Here is a 15,737-nt window from a genome sequence, read left to right on the forward strand (position 1 = left end):
TGCCAGTTGCTTCCTATTACGATATGATTGGACGAGAAAAAAAACCAGACCGGCTTTTTCATTCACACTCTAATTATCTCTTCACTTTTATGATTGAGTGTGTGTAATTCCCCGACGTTGCAAAACATTGTAAAACTAGGAAAAAATTTCAGTCGATGACGACATTGTTAGAAGGACATATGTTCGTAAAATGTACATAGAGCAGACGCCTTCAGTAGATAGGCCAGGACATTGGGAACAAAAGAAAGGAAATGACGCAAATCGATTACAATCAAAAGATTAAAAACTGATCTTTCTTTTCTCTGTGTCTCTAAGCTCATTAATTCCTGGAAATTCAAATAAAGATATGTGTGCCCGTCAAGGAAAGTTCAAATGGATCAGGCCAGCAATCCTTTCATTTGTATGCGACTATACCGAACGGGACGCCGGGATCCAATTGCGGATCGGTGCGCACGCCACTTTTCTTGTCTAATGTTCTGCTGCCACCTGATCCGCGCATTTGCCTTCAAGTAAAGGTGACACGCGATCACCCAGTAAAGTTGTATGGGAAATCGAATATTACAAAAGTTTCCTTTCTTTAAGATGGTGAGCGTTGGTGTCGTTAAACTTGATTCAAATTGCATCTTTCTAAAAACGTTTTCGGTTTCAGGCTCGGTCGGCCGGTTGGAGAAGACCAGTCAAGTCGAGTTCGATTTGGTTGGATTTGGTTGGAACTGGTTTGTACTGGGTCGGCGCGGATATTTTGTTCCAGCTGGGTAGTATAACTATTGGTTGGCCTGACTGCTGGGTAAAACCACCTCCACCAAGAGCCAAACAAGAGGCAACAACTTCTTCACCAACCAGCTGATTTGGTGTACGAGGGGAACGAAAATCTAGACCGCATCCATCCCCCCGGCATTGATACTCGGTTTCTTTTCTTCTTTTTTTCTTTTCCAGTCCAAAGGTCAAACCCCCCTCCATTCTTTTATTTTCTTCTTCTTCTTCTTCACCCTCTATTTATATTGTGTATATACTTGTCTCTCTTCTTCATCTCCCCTTCTAAAGCAACACCCTCCGGAATCCATCCATCCGGAGACCATCTTGAGCGTTTTACTGCCCCTTCGGACGACTCGGAAAACTGAGCTGGGGCAAAGAAACGTATTCATGTAAACATCAATTTAAAAATGATATTATTCATTTTACCTGGTTCTGTTATTTGGAAAAACGCTTCGAAATTAACCTTTTGAAAAAACGTCACCAACTTATGTATCGATTCTTTCAAATTTTCAAATCATCTATACATAAAAAATAACATCAATGAATCAGATGAGAAGCCGTCAGATTAATAAGCTTTCTTTTTTCTTTCCTTTTTTAGTCTCCTCCGGAGTCCTAATTTCTTTTTCTCTCAACGGAATTTCCTTTGTTTCCAATGCGCCGATCATTCCGGTTTTCTCCAGTCGGCTGTTTTTCTTTCTTCTCTTTGATATCAACAACAAAATAAAAATCCTGGGAGGCCGACGAGACACACGAACCATCGACGTTATTCTTAAATATAATTATCTCTGGTATCCTTGCTCGACTGCTGTCTATACGTCGAGACAGAATAGCGTGATCAGACAATGCCCTTGATTTCCATAGAGGATTTTTTAAATGTCAATTCAACCAGTCAAAAAAATGGGTGAGATCACGGGACTTGGCGATGATCCTTCTGTGTTAGTCTTTTGTATTTTGAATACTGAAAAATTCGAGTCAAGGTGACGGCGACCTCGAAAGAACAAACTTGTGGCTACGCTCCATACACAAGGCAACCAACCGCCCGAATCTTTCCTCAAGAGTTTATTTTCTTTTTAGTTTCCTCTCCGTGTGCTTCGGATTTTTCCTCCTGTCAAAATTACACTTTCAAATCTACTCAAAATTAAAACGCGCTTCTAATAAATATAACCCAGGAAGCAGCTAACAGAAATACGCAGAAATGTAAAAGTTGGCAGAATTCATTATATGATCCGCCAACTATTAGTTAAGTCCCGTTTGCAGGTTCACCGACCGACCGACCGGCCTCCCCATTTCATATCATCATAAAAGGCTAGACGATGCCAGTTTTGTCCTGGACTGCCATATCTCATGTGTTTACGTCGAAAACTCTGAATATAATACAGATAATCGAGATAGTCAAGAGAGTATATGTATGACGGGTAACTTGATGAGTAACGAGTTCGGTATCCAACTTGAACCATTTACTAACATTCTTCCTGGACAAAAGTTAAAAGGCAACCGCAACCCTCTTCTGAAAAGTAATAAGTTTGGCAATATTAATGTTGGTCGCTGACCCAGGAAAGATGTAAAGCTCCAACGATTGAAAGAAACTCGAAATCGTTGGTCAACTTTCCCAGGTTTCTCCAACACATCGACGTCGTTTAAAAAGTATCTCTTCTATCCCAAAGAGTTAGGTAGATGTGATCAACGAGCACGAAAGAGATCCATTCCGGTCGGAATGGAATAAAAATGAGTAGGGCAAGGTTAAACGGGATAAAAATCCCATGTTCATTCCTACGTTATCTTTTGGGAAATGCGGCCCTCACACACTGTAGACATTGTCATGACCCTGACATTAAACCATAGAAAAATAAGAAATCAACATATCAGTCCCCGTAATCAATTATCAGGGACGTAAGAAGAAGGAAGTTGGACTGTAGTAATTCGCTTCTCTTTGGCAATGTGCACGTACAGTTTTGTTGCCGTGCCGAGGAAACAACCCGGGCAGCAAACGCAGCAAAACTACAGTGCGACATGCATACAGTCTGGCTTTTGTGACTGCACGTCCGTATATAGGACATAAATGGGTGAAGGTCAACGTCGGTACGAACGTCCGAGTTTCCACTAATAGTACAGGCAGATAGACAGAAGAAAAAAAAGGTCTAGTTCCGCAAAGTCAATATTATCTTTTTTTTTCCTTCCGTCACTCACGACGAAACTACGTTATTTCCCGTCTGTTATTGACACGGCAAAAATTCCCAACAACTTACATATTATTTTTTACCCGGCTGGTTATTGATTCAAGGGTTCCCAGGTTGGTTGGGTCGATTAAAACTGGACAGAAAAAGGCGCCTCTAACGGCCAACGTCATCTTATGCTTTTCAAAACAGGCCGGACACAACACACTCGACACTTTCGTCATCAACGGCAACATCATTCTCCACGACCCCAAATGGCGGCGTGTAGGATATCGGCGAATTGCAGTCACATAACAGAAACAGTCTGGTTTCTAGCTGATTCGATTTGTAACACTCGATATCTTTATTACACAGCTGATTCAGTGAAATCTAAGAATCACCTGAAAATGAATCGGAACGGAAGGAGACGGAAAGCAAATAAGGCCAGACCGCCAGTCTATCATCAAGCGGATGAGATACTGGCGGCAATCGAAACCTTTCTTTTTAATAAAATTAGAAAAAACGAATAAAAAGAAATACAACCACACGTGCCCTGAAAATATCAAAGAGAAACTCAACTCTCCCTGAATCCCGGACATTCCAGCTCGGTTTTTTTTTGTTTGTTGTCTGGGATTTGATGATGTAGAATAATTGTTCCGTTGCTTATTTTTTTTTGTTTTTCATTCTTATTATTCGAATCAATCTCCATTGACGAAATTGATCGAGAGCCAAGAAGAAAGAAGAAGCCAAAAAGAAAAGAAAAACAAAATTTTTTAAACATGCCGTAAACATGGAAAGTAAGAGAAATGGGCGGGAGCAAAAGAGTAACAGAGATAATTAGGCAAGAGCGAAACGGCCACAAAACAACGACTTTTTCCATTAAAAAAAAATAAGAAAATTAACTTTTTTGGAGAGGGGAATTCGCACGAGTCCTTCCATTCGTATCAGGTATCACTGTTATATAAACAAAAGAATCACGAACGTATCGTGTGTGATTGTTACTTCCTTCTTTGACAATAAGAAGGAAATTTCAAAATTTGAGGAGGACAAAATAACTTCGATTGATTGATTAATTGATGGGACATGGAATCTGTAGAATTTCTTTTGTTTTACGTGGAATCAAATAAGATGGGGTAGCTCTGCTGGATGTCTGCAAACGTGCGGGGGAAAAAAATAAATAGAAAATATCTCTATTCCTCCCATTTCATTTAACCTAAAGATTTTGTTTTGTTTGTTTTTTGCTTTGCATTTAAAAAAGAGGAAAGACGAGAAGGAAAAAAATATCTACTACGCCGATGATACAACCACGATCGAAAAACTAACAGCTATAACGAGTGGTAAATCCGATCGGACTTTTGAGAGAGAGAGAGAGAAAAAAATTCGAAAACAAACCCTGGGGATGGGAGACCTTTGGTATTTTTCTCTTCTTTTACTCGTTGGTCTTGGATGGAGGAACAATCATCACTTCTCACTGCCACAAATTGGTGGACAAGGTATTGGTGTGGGATTGTTGCTGCTGTTGCTGTTGCTGTGGGGCCGGCTGCAGTCCCATAAACATGTTGTAGGGATTGCTGTTGTTAGCAGCCATGGCAGGATTCATCGACATGTTACCCATCATCATCATACCTAAAACATTGGCGTTAACAATCTTGAATTCATTCGAATGAGTCAAATATCAACAAATTACCAGGGACTAAATTCGCAGTATTAGCAGCAGACATCATTGGATTATGCACGGTTGGGCCGCCAAAGTTCAACCCGTTCAACTGTTGGGATAGTTGACCCATTTGCCCTGATCCTGTTTGAGGTATCGCGCCGTTCGTTGAAAACATTGGACTAGAAAACATGTTGCCCTGCGCTGGCTGTTGCTGCTGTTGCATAAGCGGATTGAAATTGCCGGCCATCATGCCGCTTGTTTGATTCATTGACGGAGACGATCCAAATGCCGATTGATTCATTGAAGGATTGGGTATGTATGACGGTTGAGGAGTCGAATAAACTCCTGTAAATGAAAACAGTTTTTTGTTTTTAATGGGAACGTCCAAATATTTCAATGTTTTTCACTACCTTGAGAAGCAAACATATTTTGCATAGGTGGAACAGCAGCAGAAGTGGTTGCACCGCCCTGGTTATATAGGGCCATAATTGAATTCTTGTCCAATGTTCGTTTCTCCGTTGTACTGGGTGTTTTCTGGTTGAAAAAACTGTCTTCGTCGGCATTTTTCGAGGCTCCTCCCATTACATTGTTAGTACTACCATTATTAGTGGCAGCTGGTACAGGTGTCGTTAATAATCCACCAAATAAATCATTCCCTGTTGAGCTGTTGATTGCCGTATCTGTACAAAATTAACTTTATGTTACTGTGCTCAATCGTATTATGCATAGTAGAAGTAAAATCTACCTAATCCTAATAGGTCTTGAGCGGCCGAGCTAGTTTTGGTAGGTGCAGGTAGGGATGGCACTTCGATCGGAGCCGGTAGGCTAACTTCTTTTACCGCTGATGAGGAAGTTGAACTGATTGTCGACGTCGATTCAGCAGTCCGAGGAGTGCGTGACGACGATTGGCTAGGAGGAAACTCGAGAGTGGTGGCAGGACTTCCATTGGTCTTGCGTTTGGCTTCCTTTTTTCGTTTCATTTCCATTTCAATCTCGGCATCCCATGACACCTTCACTGGCGGTGGACAAACCCATTCTCTAAGAAAAAATATGGCTGTTCCAATGAAAACTATAATAAAATCAACAGATAATGAATTGCATTACTTGGCTATGTGTTTTTTAGCTTCATATTTCGCTCTTATGAAACTCTCCAGGGTTGAATCTGTCTGTGGCCTTCGAAAACTATCAGGAAGGTTGGCTTCATACACTGCCCTTGCTCGGCTATTTCCCATTTGCTGCAGGGACTGTAATGTAGTTGGAGAAAGAAATTACTCATTGATGTGGAAATGCATAATTAATAAGGTCAAACTTGTGTTACTAGTGTCAAATTGAAACACAATTTAATGCTTACACTAATGATATGAAATTTTAAAAATGTTAATACTTACAACTACTTGTTCTGGGGTCCACGAATCTAAATTGACTGATTTAACTATGAGTAAAAGAAAACATTTAGCTTTTAAACTTCAGCATTTTACAGGTTTGAATTATCACACCTCTAGATATGTGCACCCCCAAGTTCCGATGAATTCCTGCACAACGGATACATAGGAAAATTCCAAGATTCCATGAAGCCCATCTTGGTCCTAGATATAAATACAATTTTTAGCAACACATAAAATCACTTAAATTGTTATTTAAAAAGAAACCTTTGGCATCACAGTCGACGCAATATTTGTTGTCTTCATCACGTAACATCGAGGCTAAAATTGTCTGGCATTTCTCTTGAATTAGCTTCTGTTTTTCCTTTTCGGTTCTGGACACGGGACTCGACATGACGTTTTTGGATGTATAAAATTGTTTCTATTTCCTGATCCACTACAATGGTGCAGTGTGAGGTAAACGTAAAAAAAGGGGGCCGATCCAGTGAGACCAAAGACTTTAATCAAAACGTCAAGAGGATAGGGGAATGGGATGATATTATACGATGGCAGGTGGCGTCGGCTCTCTACTGTTAACTTTTTTTTGTAGTGAGCACCGATTGGTCAAAGATGGTGTCGACTTCTGCTAGCGGTAGAAATAATAATATCGTATATCACCAAACTGAATTTTATCCATATTTTAAAAGTAAATTAATCACATCGGATTAAATTATTAATTGAAATTTTATTTATTTTTAATTAATTTCTAACACTTTTCCATCAAGGATTACCTCGTGAACAGATCCAGACTGATGGCCAAAGCCCAAAGGCATTGGTAAAACCCAAATTTCATAAGGATGTGAAAGTTTCCCGTTCTTTATAAGGGTGCCAGGAATAGGAAACTGAATTACATCCTAATGCGAAACGCCCTCTTTTTACCTATGATTACAGTTAACTACTTCCAAATGGGTTATATTCTCAATTCGTGCGAAAGATGCAGCATTTTATTCATGATCGATACAGAATGAAACCATAAAGCACAACAGCGACTGAGAAATGACAAGGTACGAGAGAATAGATGGACATCCTTCAAGCTAGACAGAGATTCGCTGCCTGAAGATACTGCTGAATATAATTTTGAGCCCCCGGTGGCAAGGCAGCGCTAATCATGGGACCGACTCGACCAGGATTCTGCGTCGATAATCGGTGCAGTGCTTGAACGAGATAAGCTCGTGGGTCGGCTACTTCGGCGACTGGGTCGCGCTCTTTCTTGCCTACAAATATCAACTGTGAAAAAGCTGACTGATAGCCAGGTGTGTCCACGATTTCAACAAAGTGTTCGTCCTCTGGCACAGACTCGTCCTCGGGCAATTCAATCAAGCCAATCAAGGCCCCCAACACCGGCCCCCAAAAAGTGCTGTATACTCCTGAGGATTACAAATTGAATGTTAGCAATACAACATACATGTTAAAAGAGGTCAGAAAAATACCTGTGAAACATTCGGGAGTGTCGCAGAGCAGACGAGCTAGTCCAACGGCGCAAATTTTGCGTTCCAAAGTGCCCGACACGCGTTGAACATCAGGTACTATGAGACGATCGAGAACCATGGCGAAGATTTTCGGTTGGACAGCGTCTATGACGGCAATCAACTCTGTGGGACTGTAGCGAATGGCGAACAAGGAGAAAAAGACTATGATCGATTTGACGTACTTCGTTGTTTTGGAGGATGAAAGCCTCTGGAATAAGAGTACAAAGAGTTTACTCAAGAAAGGCGTAAGCGCTTCCTTGGGCAGATATTCAATCATGCTTTGCAGCAGGTAAAATCCTTCATGATCATTAGATTTACTGGCCACTAGCTTTTGAAAGATGCCTAATAACGCTTCAAGCTTTTGCGACGCAACAACTTGACGACTGCCAATTTGGATAAAGGCTTGAAGGAGACGCACTAATGGATGGATGTTTGCAGGGCGCTCCCAGAGGACTGGAACCAGCAGATGAGGGAATAAAGCCATGTAAGATTCAGGCACTTCAGACTGCCCACCGCGCAACTCAAGCATAAGAGAAAGAATTTGAAAAACATAAGGGACGAATTCCTGTACGTCCTGAAGTAAAATTTCCTGAAAAGAAGGAAAGAATCCTTCTTCAAAGGAAGCGACGGCTGATCGATCAGCTTTGCAACCGATGCGAACCGACAGCGAAAGTGTTTCAAACAGGTAGTGATTGAAATGTGGCTTGGAAGGGTTTCGGGACACCAACATTAACTTTTGATTCAGGCCAACCAAAGTGTGACCTAGATAGGGTAAAACAGCTTCTTGTAGCGACGAAAAGGTTCGCATGATGGCCTTCATGATGTATTCATTTTCTTCCGATCCCGCAAGAGTCATTGCATGGAACAAGTTTGCCAGCAATGCTTGCTCCATTCCAGACAAATCAGTTGCTTTAATCAAGGCCGATCCATCGGATCCCTTGAGAATAAGCAATTTGTCGATGGCATTGGCTGCGTAGGAGTGAACGACCAGACTCGGTGAACGAAGCAGGTCCACCAAGGGTTTCAACGAGACAATGATGGCCTCGCGGGGTAGGTGGTTGCGGAAAGTCATCAAGTATTTGATTGCATCCGCTTTCAAGACCATGAGCCGGTCAACGTTGGGTTGTTGCAGTTCGGGCACTATGTGCGTGCGGAAGAAATCCACAAGATCTACCAACTGGTTAGTTTGAGTCGTGCCGTGTCGAGCCGTCTGACCTTTCGAGGCTAACGCAATGATGAGATAAACGGCAGAATCCTTTGACCGCCAATTCTTTTCTGGGCTTTGTACGTACGACTCCAACATGACAGCAACGTACCGACCAAAGATTTCCGTCATCTGGGCCTCGAAGGATTTTGAAAGGGCTTTGACTAAGTCACAGGCTGCTCGTCGTCGAGTGTCTACGTCAGAACCTTCGATATCACGCCGAATGTACTCTTCTGGGTTGTCCTCAAAGAGTTCTTCATCCGATGGCCGGAAATCCATGTTGGGCAAAATAACCTTCTCGCAAATGGAACTCAGGATATTGGGGTCAGCGAAAAGGTCTTTGTAATGTGGTCGCTCAGCCACGGAACTCAAAAAGCCGATTGCATTACTAACGAGTGAATCGTACTTGACCTATAGACGAAAGAGATTTTGAACATTAGAAAAACCACTCATTGAAAATGAGTATTCAGCGGTGTCTTACCTCTTTGCCGGTTGAAACCAAAAGATTCCAGACGGCAGTGACAAATTGAGGCAAATAAGGGCGAAATTCTTCATCATATTTCGAAGCGTAGAGACTGATATTATCGCAGATTTGTGATTTTAATTGTTCACCTAATCCGGCTTCTTCATCGCTGTCACTCTTCAGTAAAGGATTGTCGGTGGTAAGAAGGCCAAGAAAGTTTTCCATCCATGATTTCATGTTGTCTTCAAAATGCTCGGGTAAGTCTTGAAAATTCAGCGAATAGAAAATTTTGCAAATGATGGTCAGGGAATTATAGATGACCTTTACAGCTGCCGGATTATTAGCATGTTGCGCAGCCAAACCCATCATCGTAATAAACAGGTCTGTCAGTGGCTTGGCAAAGTTATCCAAAACCAATTTGATTTCAGTCCACAATTCTTGAGACTTAAACTCGTAGCGATAACGTTTAAAGATGGAATGGGCAGTATGCAACACACCGTTAATAACGTGGAAGTCACCCGTGCCAAATTTGTCCACCATTTCTTGAATTAAATTTGGCCATTTTGCAGGAAAATCTTCACGACCAATAATTGAAACAGCGTCACTGAGCTGGCGTTGAATAGATTCAGGAGCTTTGAGCATTAAATTGATGATAAACTGTTTGACAGTTTCCCGATCAGAGTGATGGATTTTATCTACTGCATCTTCTTCAACCTTCCAATTTCGTTTAATGTAATTCTTGAATGTCACAGCTCCAGCTGTTCTCAGTGTCATGTCAACACCATCTTTATCCACCAAATTTAAAAGCAGCAGTGGGTAATTTTGTTTTCCTTCAATGCTTTCAAGGCATTTTTCAGCTATTGATGAAAAAAACATTAATCATGCATTTATGTCAATACAAAGAATAATTGTGCAATATACCTGATTTTCTCGTAACTCCATCAGGTGATAGCGTCTTTTGAAGATGACCTAATAGTTCTGATAAATTTGCATCATTGATCTCCATTCCTGTCACACAAGAATACAAGAAAATCGTGAATCATCATTTCAGTATGAGGCTCATAAGACACTGAAACATCATTCAGAATTTCGGAGGGAAATTATTAAAAGATGTACCGATGTTACAACCAACTGATTTAGTTTTAATTTACTTCCCTATTTAAGTTGTGCATGACTATAGCACATGGTCAAATAGAAATAACCAGAATGATTTTAAAAATACTTTGTCTCACCTGACAACTACTTCTAAGCACATCTATCAACAAAACATTCATACAAACTTATTCCTATTGTAATTCCGACGAATATAATAAAATAACTTACTGAAAATTTGTGAGTGAACGGTTGAAAATGACTTCTCTAGATTTAAAAATCGTCTGAACGAAGTTTTCTGCCTGTCGGTGGAAATAGAAAATGTTTTACAGACGTAATGACATAACCACTACCTAGATGGCGTAAAGCGGGAAATTACGAAATTACTATTTTTTACACGAATTCGAACTAATAACAGTAAAATTCAATTCAGTTATTTGATTTATTAAATGTCTTGTCTGCGAAAATCAATTACAATTCTAAAAATGGGCCTCTTAAAGACGAATAAGTAAAAATAATAATAAAATAATAAGGCGTCATAATAAGGCGTTGATTATTAAATTGTTTTTAAAAATTAGTTTCAATTTCTTCTTCTGAATCAAAATCCGTCAATGTGATACCGTACAAAACATGTGATCCAATCCTGAAACAAAGAATGTACGAATATTGTTTTAAAATTGTACAACATCATGCAATTCATACTGTTGATCCGTGGAGATGGAGTTCACTCTACTAGACCTTGATGAAGATGTTATCGTATCCGACGATGAAGACGCAGGAGAGTATCGACGTTGTTGCATGTTTTTAAAGGTATCGTTGTCGAATACAACATCTTCCATCTCTTCCATTGGAATAGAAGAAATGTTGGGAAACTCGCGGTTGGTCGGACTGCTGCTAGATTTAGTCTTCAAGATTCCACGTTTAGGTACGGTGGGAAGTGGTGGCATGATAGATGACATATCGTTTCCCTCATTCGCTATTTGATCTCTATTGCTTCCATTCTGCCGTTGGAAACCGCTGGTGATGGGTGAAACATTCAGTACAGCCGCTGATCGAGCTGGTCCCTGATCCACATTTCTTACTTGATAAGTAGGTCTGTGACTGTTTCGCGAATAAAATGTTCCTTTCTCCGGATCGTAAACCATTACGGGGCGACCATTTTCTTGTTCCTGTTAAATTAACGAATGAGTTTGAATTCAGGATAAACACAATAAATGTGTTGCCAACAACTTACGTCAATAACGAAATTTGGATTATCAACACCAGAATTCATTTCGAAGCGACTTGATTTGCCAACGCCTGTGATAGAAATGTCACTGTCGGCACCTACGGAATGATTATCATTTTTTATTTCGTGATACTTTCTTCGCCTAACCCAAAAAAAATTAAATAATCATAAATGATTAAAATAATTATGTCTACGGTAATTTCAAAAATATCTAATGAAAAATGTTGTTACTTTTTAGCGTCACGACGCATTTTTTGCCGCCAGACAATTAATAACCCAATGAGGATTAAAATAATTAGAATGAGGACGACACCAACAAAGATCCAGTACAAGTTGGCCAAGTCTTCTGGCAGGACGACTTCGTGAATGTAGCCATACTCCCTTACAGCTTTTTTTACTTCTTCGGTCGGAAAGGCGTAAGTGACATCAGTCTCTCCTGTTTTTTGGTAAAACGCGCGGACAATCACATGCGTCAGACCGCAGATGTCCATATCGACATTCCATCCATGATAACAGTTCTCAACTTGAACTATTTGGACAGTACCGACAGCACTAAGGAAAACAATTTAATTCAATATTTCATGAACAATGGAATAGAAGAAAAATCGCTTATTACGTTAAATTAGGAACTATTTCGCCTTTTTCCAGCATTCCAGATGACTCGGCATACATCTGCAAAATTTCTGCCAGCTGTGAAGATGCTTCGGCGCCCACATATGTGTGGTAGACGACATCAGTTAAAAGGATATCTGGATCAAATGGCAAAGGCGTGGGGCTTGTAGGCATAGGTGTGGTCATGGGCGCTGCTGTTGTCAAATTCTTTTCTATATAATTGAAACAAAAAAATTTATATTTTACCGTCACCATCAACTACTGGTGTTGTAATTACCAATCACTTGGTAGGAGATGAAAAATCCTTTTGCGGAAACCTGTTCAGCGTCGGCGGGTCGTAAAACATTAAAAACTAAATGAGCTTTAGGTCCATCAATCAAAAATTGAACTCCTTTGGTAACACGCCACGAGAGGACAACTGCGCTCTTATCAACCGAAGGTTCCGACCCTGTAACGAAGCGAAAAATACGAATTTTTTTAAATACAATAAATATGCAAGAACTAGGAGAATAACCAGGTCCAAGTGTGATGTAGTCCCCGTTGATGCCTGCAATGTCCAGTACATTAACTGTGAGTAACAGGTCCACATATTCCCCTGCCACATCTGTGACATCAATCACATGTATATCTTCTGTTGTTTGAGATGGGTAAGATATTCCATAACCGGGAGAAGTCATATTTCCTGACGTTTCGTTATAATTGTGGATATTTGAAGCTATAAATAAGGATATAATTTAATTTGAAATTGTCAATGCAAATCAAATAATATATGTTTATACTCAAGACTGTAATGTTGTATTGGATTTTGAAGTTTGACCGATATGCCATCAGGTTGGCCTCCATCCACAGTTCATTGGAGGCACTTTCATACTCATAGGTCGGATCACCATTTGGTAGCTCGTTTCCACCGTCACTAGAACCTAATAACAACCTTATTTTTAGGTAATATCGTAGACTACATGAACAACCCATCAACCTGATGAAATTTGTGCGATTGTGTTTTTTGGGGATCAACTTGGTTACAAGCGGCGATTATTGAAATCTATAATATATTTAGTAGTATATTCTATCTATAAAGATTGGATTCCTTACCCCTCAGCTCCGGTGGGATATTGTTAGCACCAATTACAAGACCGTTACCGACCGAAAATGTGTTAGTATCTGGTCCCAGAAAAAAATCCTCGTCCGTCAGGATCAAGGTAATTTGTGAATTTTCACACGATGAAATTGTTAGTCGGTACTAGAACAATTGTTAAAAATAAATTATGTATGCAATAAAATACATGAAACCCGGTTCTTGATTTCTTTACCTTTCCGGATTGGGCATTATTCATATTGGTTGGAAAATTGGGAGTCTGTATAAATCCAGACAGTTCACTCTGACAATCTACCTTCAAGTCTACTTGACATTCCTTATTTTGAAGAGTACAAGTGTTCGGGTCACCAAAATCAATATCTTCTGCTCCAGTCAATCCCACTAAAGCAAACACAAAACGTTTAGAACAAAAGAAAATTTTAAATATCTTATTCGTCTTACCATAAAGCAGGCATATTATTAACAACATCCTCGTCGCCATTTCGATTTCAACTGTGCGTCACAATCTACAATTATAAAAATATCTCAGTTATCACTTGAGGAAAAAATGGCACTGAGACCTTTTCTTATCAGATCCTGACACCATGGTCGTCACCTACATTATCACATATTCATCGCACACCATGAAACATAATCTTATCGTATAATTGCGTAAATTGACGAATTGCTTCGTTTGAACATGGAGCCGTATAATTGATCATTGATCGCAATAGCAAAACTGTACAAGGCAACATGAGAGAAAATTCTGTTCGAACAAAAAAAAAATTAATGAAAGAGGGGAAGGGAAACGGTCGTTTACAACAGTTTTTTTGTTTCACTTGTTCGCGAATTGTGATGTCCATGCACATACGGTAACACACATGCGAAAGACGGGAAACACGATTTTTAAAAATGAGCCATTGTCATTTCGACGGGGGAAAAAAGGAAATTAATTAGCACAACCAAACTTATTTGGCGAGAGAAAATAATGAGTGTCTCTCAAATTCGGAGTAAATTAACACATAGAAATGGTAACATTGATACCCAAATTGCCGTTTTCAGCAAACAACTGGGCGATAGAGGTGTCAAAAACGAGGCAGTCCGAGTTTAGAATGGCGGAAGATACGCCTTCGTGAATGGATCGTGGCGTCGCTTCCCACGTTAACCGTCGACGGTGACCGCTCAATTCCAATCTAAGATAATTAACGCATGAGTCAATGAAATATATTGGAGTTTTAGAACGTACCTGTAGGCAAAGTTATCGGCCTGCTTTCTTGTGCCAATCAATTGGACGATAGCAAAAAATTGTTGCAACCCGTCATATTTTTCTTGCTTTTCCAGCACTAGCATAAAATGGTGACCAAAACAAGATTGCATCATAACCCAGTCGACGGCGCCGGGGAGTGCGATATCTGTTGCTAAAAAAACAATATCTTCTCCTGAAACAAAACAAGTTTAAAATCAATAGTTAATAAATGTTGGATTGAATGTTTTTTAAAAAATGTATCAACCTTGGAGAGTCGTGATAGATCGATGTTGATTGAGCAAATGGGGCATTACTTGCTCTAAAGCTCCTTGCCATTTACAGGACGCCCCCGGACACGGACAAGAATAAGGTCGATATTCACAAGTCTCTTCATGATCTCCTTTAGCTGTGTGCAACATTGTAAACTGGCATCCAGAAGTAGAAAATTTGCAAGGAAAAGAAACTGTGGAAGCCACTTTTTCCATAGCTAAATTTCTTATATTGCCTAAATATCAACATTTATTTAAGAATTGGGCACTAAATATTTGTTCTGGTCAATCTCTACCTAAGGGTCCTCTGCAGGTTGGGCAGCAGGTGAGTTTTGGTCTACAGTTGGAACAGACCTACACAATTGTTTGAAATTATTATTTAGTCAATGAAATCTACTTTTTTAGGTAATGAAAGAAGAATATTTGAGAAATTTTAGTTGATGGTCTAAAATATTTATGTAACAAGAAAACACACAAAATCATACCAGATGACCACTTGGGCATTGTAGGATTGGTGGAAGAACATACTCGAAACAAACTGGGCATTCAAAGAAGCTAGCCAAGTCTGCTGAGGAAGCTACTGTAGAACCAGAGACTGATCCAGAGCCAAGTGTGGATGTGGATGAAGAAATACTTGAAATACTTGAACGACTTTTGGAACCTTCTTGCTTGAGAAAACTCATCCTGCTGATCAAAACAAAAACAATACATTCTCACACACTTGTTAACACAACATGAGGTGGTATTAGCCAGACAAAAATGGAGAAACTAAACCATCTTTTTTATCATGTTTAAAGTTCATTCTCTCATTAATATCCTATCTGCTTATTTCATGAAAATCACAACAAACCTGAGATTAGAATCACTGCAGGATGTTGGAAACGTTCTTATTAATTCAGTATAGAATTTACTGTTGTTTTTAGGCATAGAAGGTGGCCTCCGTGATCTCAACAAGGGTTCTTCGTTGACAACATTGAGTAAATAAAATAAGGACGGCTAAACAGTATCTTGAGCAGGCAGCTGACTGCAAGTTGCTCGGGCGTCCCTAAACTGCGAAAGCGAAACGCGAAACGCGAAACGCCTAAAATGCGA

At 39.9% G+C, this 15,737-nt stretch overlaps 4 protein-coding genes and 2 long non-coding RNA genes across 9 annotated transcripts; 2 read left to right on the forward strand and 4 right to left on the reverse strand.

Moving 5' to 3' along the window:
* Positions 1–69: 69 nt before the first annotated feature.
* LOC124188469 lies at positions 70–1,887 on the forward strand. Its single transcript, XR_006872367.1, has 2 exons — positions 70–585; positions 650–1,887. It is a non-coding gene; the product is annotated as an uncharacterized LOC124188469 (long non-coding RNA).
* Positions 1,888–3,662: 1,775 nt separating this feature from the next.
* On the reverse strand, positions 3,663–6,563 carry LOC124188470 (stromal membrane-associated protein 1-like). Its single transcript, XM_046581111.1, has 8 exons — positions 6,216–6,563; positions 6,063–6,152; positions 5,955–5,998; positions 5,671–5,810; positions 5,312–5,604; positions 4,977–5,246; positions 4,597–4,911; positions 3,663–4,535 (listed from the first exon to the last, which is right to left on the reverse strand). Exons 1-8 carry the CDS (start codon positions 6,340–6,342, stop codon positions 4,378–4,380), a joined length of 1,437 nt encoding a protein of 478 aa, XP_046437067.1. The 5' UTR covers positions 6,343–6,563; the 3' UTR covers positions 3,663–4,377.
* A 35-nt stretch (positions 6,564–6,598) lies between these two features.
* On the forward strand, positions 6,599–7,063 carry LOC124188475. Its single transcript, XR_006872368.1, has 2 exons — positions 6,599–6,633; positions 6,713–7,063. It is a non-coding gene; the product is annotated as an uncharacterized LOC124188475 (long non-coding RNA).
* Positions 6,910–10,534, reverse strand: LOC124188472 (exportin-2-like). Of its 2 annotated transcripts, none has more exons than XM_046581112.1 (5): positions 10,447–10,534; positions 10,045–10,131; positions 9,142–9,980; positions 7,418–9,071; positions 6,910–7,354 (listed from the first exon to the last, which is right to left on the reverse strand). In XM_046581112.1, exons 2-5 carry the CDS (start codon positions 10,127–10,129, stop codon positions 7,017–7,019), a joined length of 2,916 nt encoding a protein of 971 aa, XP_046437068.1. In that variant the 5' UTR covers positions 10,130–10,131; positions 10,447–10,534; the 3' UTR covers positions 6,910–7,016. The 2 variants fall into 2 exon arrangements, with proteins under 2 accessions (XP_046437068.1, XP_046437069.1); XM_046581113.1 differs by having other exon boundaries at positions 10,356–10,457.
* Positions 10,535–10,638: 104 nt separating this feature from the next.
* On the reverse strand, positions 10,639–13,750 carry LOC124188473. 2 transcript variants are annotated; one of them, XM_046581116.1, is made up of 11 exons: positions 13,593–13,750; positions 13,366–13,532; positions 13,148–13,295; positions 12,835–12,975; positions 12,570–12,770; positions 12,333–12,503; positions 12,060–12,267; positions 11,675–11,995; positions 11,450–11,585; positions 10,954–11,384; positions 10,639–10,858 (listed from the first exon to the last, which is right to left on the reverse strand). In XM_046581116.1, exons 1-11 carry the CDS (start codon positions 13,630–13,632, stop codon positions 10,783–10,785), a joined length of 2,040 nt encoding a protein of 679 aa, XP_046437072.1. In that variant the 5' UTR covers positions 13,633–13,750; the 3' UTR covers positions 10,639–10,782. The 2 variants fall into 2 exon arrangements, with proteins under 2 accessions (XP_046437072.1, XP_046437070.1); XM_046581114.1 differs by having other exon boundaries at positions 10,918–11,384.
* A 73-nt stretch (positions 13,751–13,823) lies between these two features.
* On the reverse strand, positions 13,824–15,666 carry LOC124188474 (E3 ubiquitin-protein ligase Siah1-like). 2 transcript variants are annotated; one of them, XM_046581117.1, is made up of 6 exons: positions 15,496–15,666; positions 15,131–15,332; positions 14,942–14,999; positions 14,642–14,881; positions 14,377–14,569; positions 13,824–14,323 (listed from the first exon to the last, which is right to left on the reverse strand). In XM_046581117.1, exons 1-6 carry the CDS (start codon positions 15,570–15,572, stop codon positions 14,146–14,148), a joined length of 948 nt encoding a protein of 315 aa, XP_046437073.1. In that variant the 5' UTR covers positions 15,573–15,666; the 3' UTR covers positions 13,824–14,145. The 2 variants fall into 2 exon arrangements, with proteins under 2 accessions (XP_046437073.1, XP_046437074.1); XM_046581118.1 differs by having other exon boundaries at positions 15,131–15,329; positions 15,496–15,633.
* Positions 15,667–15,737: the final 71 nt, after the last annotated feature.

This window comes from Daphnia pulex, chromosome 2 (genome assembly GCF_021134715.1).
Source record: "Daphnia pulex isolate KAP4 chromosome 2, ASM2113471v1".
Lineage (NCBI taxonomy): Eukaryota > Metazoa > Arthropoda > Branchiopoda > Diplostraca > Daphniidae > Daphnia > Daphnia pulex.

Coding starts and splice junctions, on each gene's coding strand:
- LOC124188470 (XM_046581111.1), bottom strand. CDS start 6,342: ATGTCGAGTCCCGTGTCCAGAACCGAAAAGGAAAAACAGAAGCTAATT. Junction 5,605..5,670: donor GCTAAAAAACACATAGCCAA/GTAATGCAATTC, acceptor ATTTTTTCTTAG/AGAATGGGTTTGTCCACCGC. Junction 5,247..5,311: donor TCAAGACCTATTAGGATTAG/GTAGATTTTACT, acceptor AATTTTGTACAG/ATACGGCAATCAACAGCTCA.
- LOC124188472 (XM_046581112.1), bottom strand. CDS start 10,129: ATGGAGATCAATGATGCAAATTTATCAGAACTATTAGGTCATCTTCAA. Junction 9,072..9,141: donor TGGTTTCAACCGGCAAAGAG/GTAAGACACCGC, acceptor TTTCGTCTATAG/GTCAAGTACGATTCACTCGT. Junction 7,355..7,417: donor CACTCCCGAATGTTTCACAG/GTATTTTTCTGA, acceptor TGTAATCCTCAG/GAGTATACAGCACTTTTTGG.
- LOC124188473 (XM_046581114.1), bottom strand. CDS start 13,632: ATGGCGACGAGGATGTTGTTAATAATATGCCTGCTTTATG. Junction 13,296..13,365: donor ATAATGCCCAATCCGGAAAG/GTAAAGAAATCA, acceptor CAATTGTTCTAG/TACCGACTAACAATTTCATC. Junction 11,586..11,674: donor ATGCGTCGTGACGCTAAAAA/GTAACAACATTT, acceptor TTTTTGGGTTAG/GCGAAGAAAGTATCACGAAA.
- LOC124188474 (XM_046581117.1), bottom strand. CDS start 15,572: ATGCCTAAAAACAACAGTAAATTCTATACTGAATTAATAAGAACGTTT. Junction 15,333..15,495: donor TGCAGTGATTCTAATCTCAG/GTTTGTTGTGAT, acceptor TGTTTTGATCAG/CAGGATGAGTTTTCTCAAGC. Junction 14,570..14,641: donor ATCTATCACGACTCTCCAAG/GTTGATACATTT, acceptor GTTTTGTTTCAG/GAGAAGATATTGTTTTTTTA.